Below are 18,604 nucleotides of genomic sequence, written 5' to 3'. Positions count from 1 at the left end.
GAAGACATATCTAGTGTTTGAACAACATAACGGTCTTTCAGTGGGTTTTGGATAGCTTTAGGTGACTGTTATCATTCAGGTGGATGGTAGCAGAATGAGGGTTATCCATGGAGGAGTTTGACCACTGTCTCTTGCTCACTCTTCATCCATTTAAATGTTTCTATACACTTCCATGCTGTGCTTTGCTCTCCTACGCTGTAGCACTGGGCAGAAAGAAGTCTAATGAAACAGGTTTTGCCCCTTGTATCTTATAGGAGCAACAGGTATCATCTAGCAATTTGATATGAATGAAAAAAAATCTCCCAGCGAATACTGAGAAATAAGTCCATACATTCAGATAGTTGGAAATAAACCTGCTTAATGTTTATTCCCAACAGGTAAAAACTGAAAAATGACAGCCTAAAGGAAGGGTGGAAATTGCTCTTCTGAAGTAATAGCTTCTATTCAGAAACCCATTAAATATGTTTGGTAAGCCACCGAGTGTTTGAAGTTAAAGCAAAAATTCTTCCTGTGAGCCAGATGTGGGGTATCAGGCCAGTTCTATTCTGGAATATCTTAGGCGTGGCCCTGAGACTGGCCTAAGTGTTACTTGTGGAGTTAATCATTACCCCAGCAGTTGTCTAAATTGCTCGATTCCGTGCTTGGTTTGACAGTACACATATACTAAACTGCTTGATTCCACTGGGCTGCACACACAGGAGTCTCCAGAGAGCAGCATGTTCCCTTTGCTCTTTGGGGCTGGACTGGTGGTTCTGAACCTAGTGAGCTCTGCTAGGAGCCAGAAGACAGAACCCCTTAGTGGCACTGGGGACCAGCCCCTCTTCCGTGGAGCAGATCGACACGACTTTGCCATTGTGATCCCTCCAGGAGGCACAGAATGCTTCTGGCAATTTGCCCACCAGACTGGCTACTTCTATTTCAGTTATGAGGTAAGTACGTGGTCATACTGGGGACTTGTTTTTCTTGTTTGTTCATTTCCTTTTATAAAGGGGGTCGGTCAGGTTTTAAATAAATACAAAGTTCTAGTTGTCTTTATTATGCTGTGACTCCCCACCTGTTAGTGAAATGGGTCTGCAGTTAAATGGAAACTTGATAGATGAAAAATCACTAAAACATATGGCTTGGCTTCTCAAATTTGGGGCTGTGGCAGTATGCTCGAAGTCATGGGACAAACTGGGTGCCTCTTCCTGGAGAGGTAATCATCACCTTTACTTGAATTTGGAGATGAGAGGGGAAAGAAAGAGTCCATTTTTTAAATATTAAAACAATATGGATATGGTACCAAGCTGAATGAAAAAAAATCACATGGACTTTGGAGACAGACCCAGAGATTTCAAAGATACTTTAGTTAATGAAGTTGGGGAAACAATATCACTCAAGTTCCCGCAAATTGAAGAATCACCGACTCAAGGTTTCTCTATGTAGTCAGTCCTGTTGCTTAAATGCTTTAAGCCAAGTACTTTAATCCATGCTGTGCCCAAGGATGGTCTGCTCAACAGTAACTTAGAAGCTGTTCATTTCCTTTGTTCTTTATCTTGGAAACCTTATTAACTTTCTAAATTTTGTTTACATATTTAAAAACTATATTAATCTTATTCCAATGTAACTTAAAATTCATTTTATACTAACTTATCAGAGGTTTCCTTCTCTCTGAATTAATAACAGAATAGTAGCTACCACGCAGCTCACAGCTGGGCTTATCAAGACCAGCTTGGAGACAAGTACCTACTGAATGCCTTACTTGCTGTCAAGTATCAAATAAGCCCAAATCTGGTATACCACTGGGGAGGTCAAAGCCAAGTGAGTTCGGCCAAGAACTACATGGCCAGATTCAAGGTCTGAGACATGTTTTCTCACCAGGGGTGCTATTGGCATTTTGGACAATTCTTTGTCTTGCTTACTGTTTCTAACATGGCAGGATGTTCAGCATTGCTGCCTCCCTGCCCTCCCCTACTCACACGCAACATCACTGCGATACCTTGACCCAAATTCAAGGTGGGGGTTGGGCAGTACCATCCCTGACTGAGAACCACTGTACCGATGGTCACTGGATGTCAATCTTACCATTCAGTTAGCTTCCTGATGATGTAGCAGGGGCTTTTCTCCCTCTTTAATGTGTCTCGGCAGGTTCAGCGGACTCTAGGAATGTCACATGACTGGCACGTTGCTGCCACTGCACATACGCCACAGGGTTTCCTTATAGAGACCTCTAAGCATGTTCGGGGCCAGATTAACTTCTCTACCCACGAGACAGGTCTGTTTCCATTCTCACAGCTATTGTAATAATCATGTATTTCTTTGAAATTGGGAAAATAATGAGGAGATATTGAAATGAATAAGTACTGAGATGCAAAAGCCCTGACTTTTCCACATATGGATGGTGAAACAGTAGGGAGAAAAAATTACCCTTGAACACCAGAAACCAGATTTCCTGTAGACTGCCAATGGCCAAGGACATTAATCAGATGTCCTTGACTGGGCTCCAGAAGCTTGATTTTATTTCATCATCTCCAGTGAACCAGATTATGGGAAAGTGATCAAAACAGGCAGACCCATTTATGATACAGAATTACAATTAATAAATTTATTATGGGATAGTACTCCAGTCATCAGAACAACTTGAGCCAGTTACCAAAAAGCACATTGAGAATATAAGGAAATGCACGGCCATGACAAATATCCACATTCTACAACAAAGCACTTCTCCAGTCACCAGAAAATTCCCACAGCCAGATAGAGCCTGTCCTCACTCCGGACAGCACTAGTCAGTTTGAACTGTTCTCTGTACCAGCCAGCTACACAAAAAAAGACAGTATTTCTCAACAGGTATATAAGACAATCCTTCAGTTCACAGCACAGGCTATCAGCATTATTATTTAACATCTTGGCCCCGATAAGCCAGTGGTGCCTTCCAGTCACTTAAGATAATCAAATACACTGCAGCATCTTTCGACCCTGCTCCTCCCCACTGCTCCCCAACTGCCACGTGCAGGAGGTGACCCCAGCTGAGAATAAGCGTCAGTACATACCCCAAACCAGCAGCCCCCATACAGACCACCTTGCCGGAAGTCACTCCTGGATAGCTTCTTTCATTCACACAGCATCCATCTTTTTCCTACTTTCAAGATCAAGATGATATCCCAGCTCTAATGGTGTACAAGCAGGCAAACAATATGCTCTTAATATGCTTGTGGTTATAAATAGCTTAGATGTGAGAATTATAGGTTGAAAAAGATGAAAACGTTTTCTATCCAATACAGAGCTCGTTACTAAAATTTGGCAAAACAACATTATACTATTTAGTAAATATGTTTCAAGAGCGAGCAGGATCTTCCACATCAAAAACTGAATCTGCAGTTTTGTCTATAGTAGCACATTTAATTTTGGAGAACCATTATCTCCAGGGAAATTTAGAGGGTGGGAGGGTAGGAGATCAAGAACTTGGTAATGATCTCGGAATTCGTACAGGTTTTTATCAGCTTTGTCTAGCAAACCAGCAAAATCGCTTTGGTTCCGTGCAAGTATACCTCAATTTTGGAGTCTTCTATGAGGGGCCTGAGATGGACCACAAAGAGAATGAAAGAAAACAACTGAATGATACTCTGGATGCAATTGAGGTAATTGTTCTGTGGGAGAGAAACATCCCTGGAAACTAAGTTTAAATTTGGAGGAAAGATTAGAATTAGTGGGAATAATATCATACTAGTGAAAGCTCATTTGGGTAGAAACCAAATCGGCAAAAAGATTTGAAGCCCTTAATTAATTTTGTGCCTTGGAGCTCTTGAAAGTCCTCACTTGTTTTCTACCAGGCATCAGCAAATAATGGCTCATAGCCTTTTAATTTAGATATAACATACCACTTTCAGTGTACAGTTTAGTGGTTTACAAGGTCCTGCAACCATTACCAGCATCTAATTCCAGAAGTTTCATCACTCCAAAAATAAACTGCATGCCTGTTATTCACTCTCTGTTCTCCATGCCCCCACAGTCCTGGGTAATCCCTCACTAATCTACTTTCTGTTTCTATAGACTTGCCTGTTCTGTACATTTCATACGAGGGGACTCATACACTGTGGCCTTTTGTGTTTGGCTTCTTTCACTCAGCAAGTTTTCAAGGTTCAGCCACACTGTGGCATGTGTTAGTTCTTCATTCCTTTCTCTGGATGGATAATATTCTATTGTATATATGCATCGTATTTTGTTTCTTTACTTATTAGCTGGTAGACATCTGGGTTATTTCCACTTCTTGACTATCATAAATAATGATGCTGTGAGTACCTGCATATAGATTTCTGTGTGAACATACTTCTATTTCTGTACACATAAAAGTGGTATACTCTGCTAGTGTGATAACTTTTTAACTTCAATGAGGAACTGCTCTTTTCCACTGTGGGTAACACATTTTACATCACACCAGCAGTGTTTGTTGAGAGCTGCAATTTCTCTATATCCTTGTCAATGTGTTACTGTCTATGTTATAGCAACCTTAGTGGGTGTAAGTGGTATCTTGTGGTTTTTGAGTTGTGTCTCCAATGACTAATGACACTGAACATTGTTCCATGTGTTTTTTGGCCTTTTGTATATCTAGTTCAGAGAAATGTCTATTCAAATCCTTTGCCCATCTTAAAATCTAGTTTTTTTAAATGGTGGAGTACTAAGAGTCCTTTATATATTCTAGATAACAGTCCTTTATCAGATATATGGTTTGCAAATATTGAGTTGGCCAAAAAAGCTTGTTCAGGATTTTCTAGCCTATCTTCCAGAAAAACTTTTCAGCCAATACAGTATTTTATCCCACTGTTTGGGATCTCTCTCCACTTTCCTGACAGTTTCCCTGATGCACAAAAGCCCAGTTTTTGTAGGTGAAGCTTTACTGGAACAAAACAATGCTCATTTGACAATTACAGTTAGTCCCCCTCTGTATCTGCAGGTGGAGAATCTGAAGATATGGAGGGCTGACAAAGGGACCAGAGCATCCTCTGCCGGTCCTGGGACCAATCTCCCCGCAAATACTGAGGGACAGCTAACTGGACACATGTCCGTGGCTGCTTTTGTGCCACAGTGGCAGAATTTAGTAACCGCAACAGAGACTGTATCACTTGCAAAGCCTAGAATATATACTGTCCGGCCCTTCAGTAAAAAATTTGCAGGCTCTTATCTTCTACCATATACAAAGAACAGAAGGCACTGCCCAGAACGGCATCGACGTGCTAAGTATATGTCTACATCTAGACATACTCTGGAAGAGCTTTCTGCTTTCAGCACTGAAGTTTTTCATTGTAAAAATTATTTTTTTTAAACTGAAGTCCAGGTAATTTTTCCATATACAACAAAACTAGCCATTTACCAACAACTCCAATAGCCCTTTTTTTTTGTTGTTCTGCACCCTCAATAGCCAACTTTTACATATCATAAAATCATGTGAATATAGGAGGTTAGTGCTGGTGGGTACCCAGGTGAGGCTAGATGAGAGGTAGAAAGGAACCCTTTCTGTATTTCATTTTCTGTCCCGCAGGAGAGCACACGAAAGGTGCATTACAATATCTTTCACATGTGGCGACACTACAACTTCGCACGCATGAGAAAAACAGCTGACTTTTTCCTTCTCCAATCAAACTATAACTACGTGAACTGGTGGTCAACAGCCCAGAGCCTTGTCATTGTTCTTTCTGGGATCCTGCAGCTGTATTTCTTGAAGCGTCTCTTCAATATCCCAATGACTACAGAAACACAGAGGCCAAGATGCTAAGCTCAAATGACTACAGTGCCCTAGCTCTTTCCTTCTGGGGCACAAGCTTTGTCAAACCTTTGTAAAGTTGTTGGGGGAAAAATCAACTTCAGAAAGTTGTACTCTATGGCTCTCATCTACACAGGCAAAACAGCAATAAAATAATAAAATGTGTTAAGTTCTGACACTGATTATTTCTAAAGTATGCAGTAAATGCTACCATCAAAATACTTCCCATTATATTGCAACCTCTTAACCTTCACTATATCTATTTAGAAATTAACAGAGAAACTTGGAAGGGAGAAGAGTTGGGACAAAAATATATAAACTGGGTTTTGTATGTTGCATACTGAAACAGGAGTTGTAGAGTGCTTTGCTGTAACTGAAAAATGCTTTCTTTTTAGAGATGTCATCTTTGAAATTTAAAATAAGCAGTATATGCACTGAAGAAACTACAATACAGGGAGTTAAATTTTTTCTATATGCTTTTTTGCTAAAAAATACTTTAATAATTCTAAATAATTTTGGAAGGCATGGGGGAGGACAGAAGAGCTGAATTATTATTGCAGGGCAGGGTCTCTGATTAGTGCTTTTTGTCCAATCCAGTGAGGTAATTAAAGATTTATAAGAATATACATATAAATGAATCACTCTGCTGTACACCTGAAACTAGCACAATATTGTACATCAACCATACTTCAAGAAAAAAAAATTTAATTAAAAACCAAAAGATTTATAATAGAAATCAAGGTGATAAAAATAACATTCAGCCGGGGATCATAAAACTCAAGAAAAAGATCAAGAAAACCACTTGTTAAAGCCAAGGTAACATAATCAAATTATATTCATAATATCCTGTTCTTAGTAACAAAAATACTCAGTATAAGTGTTACAAAAACAAGTCTTAGCATGTACTCAACACCATCATTTGCCAAGCATTGTGTTAGGTGCTTTACAATCATGATTCTGAATTCTAAAAACTATTCTTAGGAAGATGGGTAAGGTATTTATTGAAGTTTAATGACTCATCTAAGGCCATATAGCTGGTAAATGTGAGAAACGGTGTTTGAATCAGAGTTTCTTCTTCCACACCACACAGCACCTATCATATAGAAAAGCCACAGAATAAACTGCCCTTACTATTTTATCTATATTTCATTTGCAAAATCCCAAACATAACCTACTACTATGATATGGCAATATCTATCTTTCATAATATTAATAAATAGTTAAGAAAATTCATTATGCCACTAAAATTAATTTCCTGAAAAAAAAAAAAAGAAAAAAGAAAATTCATTATGTTCTTATCATGTGTTTGGAAAACAGTGTTATCACAGATAACAATAACAAGCTATTCTTGTCCTCAGTTCCAACAGTTTAGAACCTGTTACTCAAAACAAGAAGCCCTCTGATTCAAATATAAAACACAGTAATCTATTGAGTCACAATCACAAAGATCCAAAACCCAATTTTTGAGTCATTTCTGCATAGTAAGAATCCAGCCTGCATTTGTCCGTGATAGAGAAAATATTAAACTAAGAAATCCCTGAAGAGGTCACAGTGTTGACAAAAATTCAACATGACGGTGGCGCCTACAGAGACACAGGAAACAAAACTAGCCCCTTCCACACAGCCACAAGTTCTTGCGACGATTTTGCTTTAAGTCAATGTCTCTTCATGTCGCACATATTCCCCAATGTCTGCTTGATGAAATACCACAATCGCCATGGGGTCTACTTTCCTGCAGTCTTGTGTGGACTTTGCTGCCACCCCAAAACCCTGGGATTCAAAAGAAGAGACACTGATTCACTCAAGTCATTCCATAAATACGCATTGAGGTCTGGAAACAACAAAGATGAAAAAGTACAGTTTTTTGAAGAATTCAAAAGGTGCCAAGAATTTAGCCTCTCAAGAGCAGACTGAAAACACATCCTTCTTGAAAGAAAAGATACTTGATTTTTTAACAGCCACCATCTCTACTCACCAGAGGGACATCTGCCATGGAGTACACGACAACTCCCTGGTACTGAGAAGTGTTTTCAGTGATTCGCCCAAGTCCAGATTTCAGCACATGGTTCCCATACAGGAAGGACTGCTCTGCTCCAGGTTTTATCCACACTTTATACTAGAAGAAAAAGAATTAAACCCAAAAGACATAAAAAGGCTAACAGTTACACCTTTGTAGATTAGCTAGCTACTAAGTCTGTGGTTAATTTATTTTTCTTATGAACTAAAGCTTTACTTTTACACTGAATTATGGGCTTGTATGTGTGTGTTCAGTTGCTCAGTCGTACCCAACTCTTTGTGACCTCAAAACTGAAGTACCCTGACCTACAATACTATGTCAGTTGCAGGTACAAAACATAATGATTGTTATTGCTACACATCATTTATTTTGTCATATGAATTTTCAGGGAAAGAGGGCTGTTTCCCTTAAACCGTTCACTCCATGATGAGAACTACCAAGAGATTCTTTCCTCAACTCTTCAATTTCTCCCATGGGCTAAAAGTTTAACAGCTCTTTTTCTGTACCCCACTGTGCTCCTCGTCATAGTCATCTATTTACTTTTCGGTCTTGAGCTGCGTCTGCATAGGCTTTTCAATTTTTGCTGGAGATAAGGACCACTACGCAGCCCCACAGGGTTAGCCCCCAGCCCCAACGACGCCCAGGTAGCAGATGTACAGCATCAGGTGCTGGCACTGACCCTAGGCAATGGTCAGGGACTCCGTTGCATAGCAGATGTGCCTAATTCTGCGTTCTGATGTGGCCTTCAGCCTTGACTGTCTCCATCCCTAGTGGCGAGCTGAAACCACCCCACAAACCTTGGCATAGGGTGCTAGGTAATCCAGAGCCGTGATGTGCAACCGAAACTTATGAGTCTTGGTGAATTTTCCGAAGCACGTCCCCAAAGACACCAGCTTGTCACCGGAGATATTGGCGGCCAACTTCAAAATCTTCTCACTGAAGGGATAGGGAAGGAGGAGGTGAGGGAGTAAGGTGGGACCCAGGCCTGCACCCGCTCCACGCTGCCTACCTGGCCCCGCGCCCCCTCACCTCACGTAGTACACTCGGTCTTTGTGCAGCCTGAAACAGTAGGTGCCGTCGGGCCTGTCGACCAGCAGCTGAAGATTCTCCCCGATGCTGAGAGCAAAATGAGGACTGGAGACTGCGCCCGGAGCCGTCCACGCACCGCGCCCCCCGCCCCACCCTCGCCCCTCCCCGCCAACCACGCACTCCCTCTTCTGCTCCAGCACTCTTACTATTTTGCTATCTTCTCAAACATTACTCGGGTCTCCTCTTCAGTCAGCGGCCGCATTTTCCCGCTGGGTTGGAACGCCGGATCCTCGTGCCTCAGTTAGCGGAAACGGAAGCCCAGCCGCCGGCCGCTCCTTGGCAACCCCAAAGCCGGCCTCTCTAGCTGGTTTCTAATCGTTCCCCACGCTAGCGCCCCGTAATTTGGAGGACTCTCGGGAAAAGAAAGCAGGCCTGAAGACAAACCATAGAGACAGTGACACCTCCACCCCCAGCCACTTCCGGTTCTAGACTAGAAAGTCCGCGCCCTCCCTGGACGGGAGAGGAAGTGACGCTGTTGCCGGAAACATGGCGGCGACGGCGACGATCCCATCTTCAACTACGGCCTCGGCCACGACGACAGCCACCGCGGCTGCTCTCGGGGAGGTGGAGGATGAAGGGCTCCTGGCGTCGCTGTTCCGGGACCGCTTTCCGGAGGCCCAGTGGCGCGAGCGGCCTGACGTGGGACGCTATCTCAGGGAGTTGAGTGGCTCAGGACTGGAGCGGCTGCGGCGGGAGCCCGAGCGCCTGGCCGAGGAGCGAGCGCAGCTGCTGCAGCAGACGCGCGACTTGGCCTTCGCCAACTACAAGACCTTCATCCGCGGCGCCGAGTGCACCGAGCGCATCCACCGCCTCTTTGGGGATGTGGAGGAGTCGCTCGGCCGCCTGCTTGACCGCTTGCCCAGCTTCCAACAGAGCTGCAGGTGCGGCGGGCCCGGAGCTAGAGGGGCTTCTAATAACTGTAATAGCTGTCTTTATGATGATAGAAATACTTAACACTTAGTGCTTACTATATGCCAGCTTCTCCTCTGAGCATTTTATTAATCATTTTAAGCATCACAGCAGCCTTCGAGGTAGGTACGCCATTCCCATTTTGTGTATAAGGAAATTGAGACTGCCCCAGGATGTTTCTAAGTCAGAATTGGAACCCAGCAGCACATCCCTCTTATAGGGCTCTTGTGAGCACTAAATGGAATGCATACAAAGCACTTACCATTGGGTCTGACATATCGTAATTAGCACCCTACAATTGTCAGTTTAATACATGTGCATATTTAGGTAAACATACACACATCACACATACACACAACACACACATACATAACGATAGCTTGGCTCAGAGATCATCTGATCCAAAACTTTCATTGACAGGAGACTGACAAGGAAATCCCATTTGGGAGCAGTAATAATCCTCAAAAAATCCCCACAAAAACCCCACCAAACTTCCTTTTTGAACCATATTCTGTCTCTCTCCATCATTATCCCTAATTCTGCCTTCCAGCCTTTCATGAGAAACTGTTTTCTTTAGAGTCTTTCAGTATTTGAGAATAGCTTTCATATTCTTCCAGTCCTCTAGAATAGAGAGGGGGCTTCACAAAGCAGGCCTCTGCAGTTACAGAGAAGAAAGGGAGACTAGCAGAACTAAGGTTGGATAATAGCAGAGGAGATTAAGAGGCTGAGGGAACTTGGGGATTAGGTTGTAGTTCAAAGCTACTTGGGGCATCATGCAAATAAGAACAGTTGTTATTAAAGGAACATTTACTCCATATCAGATTCTGTGTTAAATGGTTTATACCCATCAACTCATTTAATCCTCACATCCTTATGAGGTGGGTTGTAATACTATTTTACCAATGAAGAAACAGTTCAGAGAGACTTAAGTACCTTTCCATGGCTTGTTAAGTGGCGTATCTGGATTCAAATCTTTTTTTTTTTTTTTAATCACTTACTAGTTGTGTGATCTTAGACAAGTTGCTTTAAATCTCTGTGATAAAAGTACCTGAGTTTGGTGTGAAGATTAGATTAATCGTCTAGCCTGGGGTCAGTTCACAGTAAGTGCTTGGTAACTGGATGCACAGCAGTGAACCACCAAATGTTCTCCTGACTGTTGCTAGGAATTTTGTGAAAGAGGCTGAGGAGATCAGTTCCAATCGCCGGATGAACACCCTGACTCTAAACCGGCACACGGAAATCCTGGAAATCCTGGAGATCCCTCAGCTCATGGACACCTGTGTCCGGAACAGCTATTATGAGGAGGCCCTGGAGCTGGCAGCCTACGTACGCCGACTAGAAAGGAAATACTCCTCCATCCCTGTCATCCAGGTAGCCAACTTGCCCAGAGAAGACTCAGACCGAGGTGCTTACGGCCAGGACTTCTGTGGCCGTCACTGACCCTGTAGGCAGAAATCTTGGGGAAACTCCTGGCATATTTCACATCAGTTACTGCGAGGCAAGCAGGCTTGCTCATAAAACATACATTCATTATTCAGTCAGTTGGTAAATATTAACCACAGGCCAGGCAGTGATCTAGGTGCTGGGGAACTAGTGTGAACAAAGGCAAGGCTGTGGCTCATGTGACTATAAGCTGAGTGGGCCAGGAGACTAGGTGGGTTGCTCCAGGAAGAGTGGTCAGGAAAGGCTTTTCTAGAGAAGTAACATTTAAGCTGAGACCCAGATGATGAGAAGCCAGGCACATGATGTGGGAGAGACCAAACCAGAAAGTGTCTGACCAAGTAGAGCAGGCTAAGGAGAGAAGTTGGGAGTGTTTAGAATTAAAAAAGACAGCCATTCTGGCTGGTCTGCGGTGAGCAAGGGGAGAGCATTAGGACGCAGGTGAGGGCAGGAGAACCAGGCAGGGCCTCTAGGCTACAGTGAACCAGATCTTTGTTGGTGAGCCTGGATGCACCAGTTTTAGGAGGTCTATCTCATAGGTCAGGACGGCGGTGGGAATGTTGGTTGGTGATATTCAGGGCTAGTGGAGTGGGTTCTGGGGAGTGTCTTCCCCAGCGTACTGACTCACCCCGTGTTGTCAGGGCATTGTGAACGAAGTGCGCCAGTCCATGCAGCTGATGCTGAGCCAGCTGATCCAACAACTGAGGACCAACATCCAGCTCCCTGCCTGCCTCCGTGTCATTGGCTTTCTACGGCAAATGGATGTCTTCACTGAGGCTGAGCTGAGGGTCAAGTTCCTTCAGGCCCGAGATGCTTGGCTCCGTTCCATCCTGACTGCCATCCCCAGTGATGATCCCTATTTCCACATCACAAAAACCATCGAGGCCTGCCGTGTCCATCTGTTCGATATTATCACCCAGTACCGTGCCATCTTCTCAGACGAGGACCCTCTGCTGCCTCCTGCCATGGGTGAACACACGGTGAATGAGAGTGCCATCTTCCACGGCTGGGTGCTGCAGAAAGTCTCACAGTTCCTGCAGGTGCTGGAGACTGACCTTAACCGAGGGATTGGCAGCCGTCTGGACTCTCTGCTGGGCCAGTGCATGTACTTTGGGCTGTCCTTCAGTCGAGTGGGGGCTGATTTCCGGGGTCAGTTGGCGCCTGTTTTCCAGCAGGTGGCTATCAGCACTTTCCAGAAAGCAATTCAGGAGGCCGTCGAGAAGTTCCAGGATGAAATGAACTCTTACACCCTCATCTCGACTCCAGCAGTCCTGGGCAGCAGTGCCCTGCCGGCTGCTGCTCCGGTCACTCAGCCGGGGACCCTGCAGCCGCCCATGGTGCTCTTAGACTTCCCGCCCCTTGCCTGCTTCCTCAACAGCATTCTGGTCGCCTTCAATGATCTGCGCCTCTGCTGCCCCGTGGCCCTGGCACAGGAGGTGACCAGGGCCCTGGAGGACGCCCTTGACAAGGTGAGCGCAGACTGTTGGCTCTCTACTGGGGCCTTTTTTTTTTGGTGGGGTGGCCGCGGGGCCACTCCTTTCGTTACAGGTGGCCAGACTTTTGTAATACACCAGTCCGTGTGACAGGGTGTCTATTGACTTAGGTTTAGTGTGGTTTTAAAGGTTTTTCTAGTTGAAAAGGTCTGGTTAGTCCTCCATGAAGTGGCTCACCTGTAGTCATTTTTCAATGATGTATTGGATTTCTGTTGCTGCATGACAAACTCACACAAACACAGCATCTTAAAACAACACATTTATCATGTCTCAGTTTCTGTGGGTCAGGAGTCCAGCACAGTATAACTGGGCTGACCTTCTGCTCACAAGGTTGCAGTCGAGTTGTTGCCCGACTGTGGACTCATCTGGGTCTCGGGATCCCCTCCTTTCAGGTTCATTCACAGTGGCATATTCCTGTCCTTACAGTTGTAGGACTGAGGCCCTCAACTCGTAGAGACCACCCCACTCCGTGAGCAGTTCACAGCTTTTGATTCTTCAGGGCCAGTGGGAGAGCATCTCTCCTGCCTGAGTCTCTTCCTCAGCCCTCTTTGTAAGAGGCTCATCTAATTAAGTCAGACCCACCCAGGATAACTTCCTTTTTCATTAATTCACAGTCAGCCGATTTGGGATGTTAATGAAAACTGCAGAATCCTTCACCTTTGCCATATCCTATTGGTTCTGCCTGCGCTCAAGGAGGAGGAGAAAACACAAGGGAGTGGGTACCAGGAGGTGGGGATCACAAGAGCCATCTTAGAATTCTGCCTAATATAAGTAACACTACTGATCTTACTAATATCCGAGTATGGTGCACATTTTTAAACATTAAATCTTAGATGTTGAGGTGGTTCTTATAATTGATGGCATCTTATAGTCCCTGTCAACCAGGTGGCAGTTGTGACATGCTTGCATCAAGTCTTTCTGTTGATGTCCTCCTGTAAAAAACGGCAAGGAAGCATGAGCAATGAAGCTTTATCGGGTCAGTGAAATTCAGATAATAGTAATTGGCTAATATCCATCTAGAGCTCACCTCATGTCACATAGTTCATCACACTTTATACATACTCAGCCTCTATCCTCACAGCTCTTTGAGGTTAGGTCCTTTTGCTGGCTCTGCTTTATAGATGAGTGAACTATCAGACACAGAGGGCTTAAGTAATCAGAGGCCACAGAAGTAGAGTGCACAGGTGGAACTAGAGCTCAGAACATCTGGCACCAGAGGCTCTTTGTTATTTACTTGTTTGTTTGGCAGTACATTGCAGCTTGTGACCAGGGATTGAACCCAGGCCCTGGCATCCTAACCACTGAACCACCAGGCAATTTCCCCCAGTCTCTGTTCTTAACCCTGTCACCATGACACCTGTCCGTAATGTTAGCTAGGCTTACTCTGTTATTTGTATGTGGAAATAGTGAATGTTCTTCATATGTGGAAATAATGTATGTTCTTTTCCAGGTCTGTTTTCCTGCTCCTTTACAGTTTTCTAGTGGTTCTAGCATTCTGGAACGTCAGAGGCCTTACTCAGTGAAACCTCTTATGGTATTGCTGATATTTTCCTGGATCCATCAGAGTTCTAGGCCATCTCCCATGGGAGCCAAAAATGATGTAGTCTGTGTATTTCATGATGTTCCTGCTCGGGAAACTGCACAAATAATAAAACTAGTTGAGTAAGAACTACATCATTGAAGTGACAGAATTGTGAAGACTGACCACAATTGTGAATTTAAACAAGATAATGATGTACTGTTTGGAAGGACTGTTCTTTTGGAAAACTTCAGGGCTGCACATCTTTGTCACTTTTGATGGGGATAGATTAACAGGTAATTGGTGGTGCCCTTTTCTCCTAGGTAACTAAAGTAATCCTGGCCTTCCACCGTGCAGAAGAGGCTGCGTTCAGCAGTGGGGAGCAAGAGCTCTTTGTCCAGTTCTGCACTGTCTTCCTGGAAGACCTTGTTCCTTATTTAAATCGCTGTCTCCAAGTCCTTTTTCCTCCAGCTCAGATAGCACAGACCTTAGGTAAGAGAGAAGATAAGATTTTTAAAACTATTTTATTGACATAATTCACATACTAAGTAATTCACCTATTTTTAAAATTCAAAGTTTTTAGTAAAAATGTACAGAGGTGTGTACAACCATTGCTGTCATCTAATTTTAGAACATTTCCATCACCCCAAAGATCCCTGGTATTCATCTGTGGTTATTCCCCAATCCCACCTTCAGCCCCTGGCAACTACTAACCTACTTTCTGTTGCAGTAGATTCTCGCTTTCTGGACATTTCTTATCAGTAGATTCATTCAATTTGTTTATATCTGGCTAAGTGAAAGAAGCCAATCACAAAAAACCATAATGTATGATTCTATTGCCATGAAATGCTTATAGACGGTGTTGATGAAGTATTTTTTTGTAATTTGCCTTCGTATCCCTTTGTCCACTGTCTGTGCGGCGAAGGGCATGCGGGAGGGCAGTGGGCAGTGGTCGCACCAACAGAGTGGCTGTTCTTGGCTCCCCCAGCTTCTCCTTGGCCCTGTCCGGGGAAGCCGGTGCCTGTCCAGGCTCTCCTGGCACTGTCTGTCTCCATCCGCCCTGCACTCTGCTGTTTCGATTACCTTCACAGTCTGGCTTTTACGGCACAGCTCCCTGTCCCCTATCACAAAGGTGACTTTTACTCTACTGAAATGTGCTGTGTTCGTTACTCCCAATAAGTATTTTGGGTTTTTCCCCCTTGTAGACACATCAATATTTAAAATTAAACGCTTTTTTCACTTATGTTCTTTACTTTCTGGGTCAGGCATTCCACCCACTCAGCTTTCCAAGTACGGAAACCTGGGGCACGTGAACGTCAGCGTCGTCCAGGAGCCTTTGGGCTTTATTCTGCCCAAGAGAGAGCCGGTCTTCTGTCTGGACAAGGAGCTAGTCCCCGAGCTCCCGGCTCCAGCGCCAGCACTGCCGCCCAAGGCGCCGAGCCCTGAGCCGGTCACCCCGGCTGTCCCTGACGCGGGGCAGGAGGAGGTGGAGTCCGCGGGGCCCCCGCAGCCGGACGAGCCTAGTGCCGGCATCTGACCGGTGCTGCCTGCCCCCCAGGCCTTGTGCGGCCTGTACCTGGGCGTGGGGCCGGGGAAGGTTACGCAACCCCGGTGGGAACGGGTGTTGCCACGCGTGGGAGAGACTGCAAAAGGCGTAATTCAAGAGAGAACCCCCAATACTGTAAAGCAACCATACTCCAATTAAATTTTAAAAATAGTGAACCTCTTGGCTATTCTTGTAAATGCTTGGTTAAACTACCAGAAACGGGACTTAATAAGGCCGAAAGCTGCCGCGGAGAGGCAGGCTGCGTACGGGTAGCGGCGCCAGCGCTCCCGGAAGGTGCACGGAAACTTCACTTCCCGGCGTCCCTGGCGGCGGAACCTCGGCTACGGGGGCCGGCGAGGGACGCGTCCGGGCGGGCGACTCTGCTCCACGCGCCATAGGTCACCTGGGGGCTGGGCTGCTGCTGCGGTGGCTGCGGGCGCCGCGGTGCGTTGGGTCGGCCCTGCTGTGGGGAGAGCGGGTAGCGGTCGGCGGCGCCCGAGCCTACAGCTCCACGCCCGCCCGGGATGGACTCGAGGGGCCGGCGCGCCGGCGCTCCTACTGGCGCTACGTGCGGCGTCTGGTGCAGGGAACGCCGGAGCCGCCGTACCCGCGCGTGTGCCAGGTTGGGGATCCGGTGCTGCGGGCCGTGGCGGCCCCGGTAGAGCCGGCGCAGCTGGCGGGACCCGAGCTGCAGCGGCTGGTGGAGCGGCTAGTGCAAGTGATGCGGCGCCGGCATTGCGTGGGCTTGAGCGCGCCTCAACTCGGAGTGCCGCTGCAGGTACTGGCGCTGGAGTTCCCCGAGGCGCTCTTCCGCGCTTGCGCGCCGCGTGTGCGCGAGGCCCGTCAGATGGAGCCCTTCCCCCTGCGCGTGTTCGTGAATCCCAGCCTGCGGGTGCTGGACAGCCGCCTGGTCACCTTCCCTGAGGGCTGCGAGAGTGTCGCCGGCTTCCTTGCTTGCGTGCCCCGCTTCCAGGCGGTGCAGATCTCAGGTGCGGAGAGGTGGGGGTCCCTGGGGCGGCGACTGGGTTCCTGTGTGCTCCCATTCAACCTGTGTAGGCGGCGGGCTCGGATCCCACGAAACAGTTTACGCCAAGTTGCAGTTGAAGTGTAGACATGTCGATGGCTGATCTGAGGAGCCTACCGACAAGAACAAAAAGCAGACCCAGAGTGGACGAAATTCAGGACGGCGGATGGGGCAGGAGGTGCCTGTGAGAGCAGGGCCAGCTCAACTGGGGCACAGGGGTGGGGACTGGAAGGGTGGCCTGGTTCCACCATGAGCTCTCACCCCGTTCTCTGCCCTGTCGCTCACCCCGTGTCTCTTCTCTCTCTCTCTCACACACACACATCTCTGCTACTATTAGATCTGTCGTGGTGGCTTGGGAGAAGTGGAACCCATCTTTGCCTAGCTCAGGGTGATAAGCCAGTACCTGTCTGTCATACCACAGGATATTGTGCAGAATGTGATTCTTTGCTGGAGGGTTGGGATGGTGGTTCTTCTTGAGCAAGCCACTTGGGAAGATCATTTCTCATTTTAGCCCCATAGTGAGCCTAGCAACCCACCTGTCAGGGTTGGGAACCTGGTTGAATACTTGGTAGAGTCCGAGTTCAGACTTCATTTTTAGGATGGAGAGGGGCTGCCGTCTGCATTCCCTTCCGATGTTGCCTCTTGTAAACACAGCCAGGGGCAGGGAAAGTCTTAGCAGGTTGAGAATGATGCAGTTCCAGCATGTCCTCACCCAGGCTGTACCTTCCTCTGCAGGGTTGGACCCTAGAGGAGAGCAGGTGGTGTGGCAGGCGAGTGGGTGGGCAGCCCGCATCATCCAGCATGAGATGGACCACTTGCAGGGCTGCCTGTTCATTGACAAAATGGACAGCAAGACGTTTACAAACATCCACTGGATGGAAGTGAATGACTAACCAAGACGCACACACTCCGGCTGTGAGCTGGGCACATCTTCCTTGCTGGACTTGGTGCTGGCTCTGCTCTGACAGAAAAATCACCGACTGCCAAAGCTGCCGAACTGAGTTGGAGGAAGATGCTAAAAATGTGTACCCTGAAATGAACTATGGACAGTATATCTTCAACTTGAAAAGAGAAATATCTCCCCTAAAGGAGTGGGCATTTCCTGGCAATTTTGTATAGAGATGGGAGGTGAGGGGTGCAAATAAATAGCCACTCTCAGTAGACATGATTTCAGAAGAGTGTAGCCATCTATTCCCCAAGCCAAGATTAGATTATGATGTAACCCCCCAAACATCTGAAAGCTGTGTTTAAAATGCAGATTAAGGCTGTGGTTGCTCGTCTTCACCAATTTCTTATGTTACAAAGGGTCTGTGTGTGTTACTTGCATAGTCTCTGTTTTCGATACCAGTCTGACTGTGGAAGTAAAACACAGGACAGAATATCCCCAGCTCAATGCCAGTATTAAGATAACTGAGTCATACGTTTTTCAAGGTTCAGATAGCTTAGGTCTCAGGCTTTTGCTTTCCACCTTTAACAGGCCTGGGGCAGATTTTCCTGCTGAGATCTCTTAGGTAGCTGGGACATGGCTCGTTCTTTGGGTGGAGGCCATGGAGCAGGGCTGGGAAAGGGGCGATACAGGTTTCCCCATGATCTGAGAGAATTCTGATGAAGCCTTTCCTAAGCTGAAATAGCATACATGGAAGAAGCATTTACCTTAGGACACATCATGCTAACAGGTGCACAAAATAAATCGAGATACAGCACAGATGCTCACAGACACAGTTCAAAGCGATGATGGCTTGAGGCTGAGATCCTGAGTGTAGCTCCTGGGGAAGGAGCTTGGGGGTGCCACTCTGGCTGCTCTGAGTGCTCGCTGCTTCTGTAAGAGCT

The 18,604-nt window shown here is 46.2% G+C and overlaps 4 protein-coding genes across 5 annotated transcripts; 3 read left to right on the top strand and 1 right to left on the bottom strand.

The window, feature by feature from the left end:
- The first annotated feature begins 716 nt into the window (after positions 1 to 716).
- TMED6 (transmembrane p24 trafficking protein 6) lies at positions 717 to 5,775 on the top strand. Its single transcript, XM_068992255.1, has 4 exons — positions 717 to 929; positions 2,128 to 2,254; positions 3,469 to 3,617; positions 5,516 to 5,775. The coding sequence occupies exons 1-4, from the start codon at positions 717 to 719 to the stop codon at positions 5,747 to 5,749; spliced, it is 723 nt and encodes a 240-aa protein (XP_068848356.1). The 3' UTR covers positions 5,750 to 5,775.
- A 507-nt stretch (positions 5,776 to 6,282) lies between these two features.
- Positions 6,283 to 9,065, bottom strand: NIP7 (nucleolar pre-rRNA processing protein NIP7). 2 transcript variants are annotated; one of them, XM_068992725.1, is made up of 5 exons: positions 8,990 to 9,065; positions 8,784 to 8,870; positions 8,552 to 8,690; positions 7,713 to 7,853; positions 6,283 to 7,507 (listed from the first exon to the last, which is right to left on the bottom strand). In XM_068992725.1, exons 1-5 carry the CDS (start codon positions 9,043 to 9,045, stop codon positions 7,388 to 7,390), a joined length of 543 nt encoding a protein of 180 aa, XP_068848826.1. In that variant the 5' UTR covers positions 9,046 to 9,065; the 3' UTR covers positions 6,283 to 7,387. The 2 variants fall into 2 exon arrangements, with proteins under 2 accessions (XP_068848826.1, XP_068848827.1); XM_068992726.1 differs by lacking the exon at positions 7,713 to 7,853.
- A 264-nt stretch (positions 9,066 to 9,329) lies between these two features.
- COG8 (component of oligomeric golgi complex 8) lies at positions 9,330 to 15,892 on the top strand. Its single transcript, XM_068991909.1, has 5 exons — positions 9,330 to 9,724; positions 10,916 to 11,123; positions 11,834 to 12,661; positions 14,528 to 14,696; positions 15,470 to 15,892. The coding sequence occupies exons 1-5, from the start codon at positions 9,330 to 9,332 to the stop codon at positions 15,739 to 15,741; spliced, it is 1,872 nt and encodes a 623-aa protein (XP_068848010.1). The 3' UTR covers positions 15,742 to 15,892.
- A 54-nt stretch (positions 15,893 to 15,946) lies between these two features.
- Positions 15,947 to 17,807, top strand: PDF (peptide deformylase, mitochondrial). The gene is made up of 3 exons (XM_068993036.1): positions 15,947 to 15,953; positions 15,984 to 16,739; positions 17,510 to 17,807. Exons 1-3 carry the CDS (start codon positions 15,947 to 15,949, stop codon positions 17,665 to 17,667), a joined length of 921 nt encoding a protein of 306 aa, XP_068849137.1. The 3' UTR covers positions 17,668 to 17,807.
- The last annotated feature ends 797 nt before the right edge of the window (positions 17,808 to 18,604 follow it).

This window comes from Capricornis sumatraensis, chromosome 20 (genome assembly GCF_032405125.1).
Source record: "Capricornis sumatraensis isolate serow.1 chromosome 20, serow.2, whole genome shotgun sequence".
Lineage (NCBI taxonomy): Eukaryota > Metazoa > Chordata > Mammalia > Artiodactyla > Bovidae > Capricornis > Capricornis sumatraensis.
The sequence above is the reverse complement of the archived record's forward strand: the minus strand, read 5'-3'. Positions and strand labels throughout refer to the sequence as shown.

Coding starts and splice junctions, on each gene's coding strand:
- COG8 (XM_068991909.1), top strand. CDS start 9,330: ATGGCGGCGACGGCGACGATCCCATCTTCAACTACGGCCTCGGCCACG. Junction 9,725..10,915: donor AGCTTCCAACAGAGCTGCAG/GTGCGGCGGGCC, acceptor GACTGTTGCTAG/GAATTTTGTGAAAGAGGCTG. Junction 11,124..11,833: donor CCTCCATCCCTGTCATCCAG/GTAGCCAACTTG, acceptor CCGTGTTGTCAG/GGCATTGTGAACGAAGTGCG.
- NIP7 (XM_068992725.1), bottom strand. CDS start 9,045: ATGCGGCCGCTGACTGAAGAGGAGACCCGAGTAATGTTTGAGAAGATA. Junction 8,871..8,989: donor TTTGAGAAGATAGCAAAATA/GTAAGAGTGCTG, acceptor TTTTGCTCTCAG/CATCGGGGAGAATCTTCAGC. Junction 7,854..8,551: donor ACCTAGCACCCTATGCCAAG/GTTTGTGGGGTG, acceptor TTTTTCTTCTAG/TATAAAGTGTGGATAAAACC.
- PDF (XM_068993036.1), top strand. Junction 16,740..17,509: donor CCAGGCGGTGCAGATCTCAG/GTGCGGAGAGGT, acceptor CTTCCTCTGCAG/GGTTGGACCCTAGAGGAGAG.
- TMED6 (XM_068992255.1), top strand. CDS start 717: ATGTTCCCTTTGCTCTTTGGGGCTGGACTGGTGGTTCTGAACCTAGTG. Junction 930..2,127: donor ACTTCTATTTCAGTTATGAG/GTAAGTACGTGG, acceptor GTGTCTCGGCAG/GTTCAGCGGACTCTAGGAAT. Junction 3,618..5,515: donor ATACTCTGGATGCAATTGAG/GTAATTGTTCTG, acceptor TCTGTCCCGCAG/GAGAGCACACGAAAGGTGCA.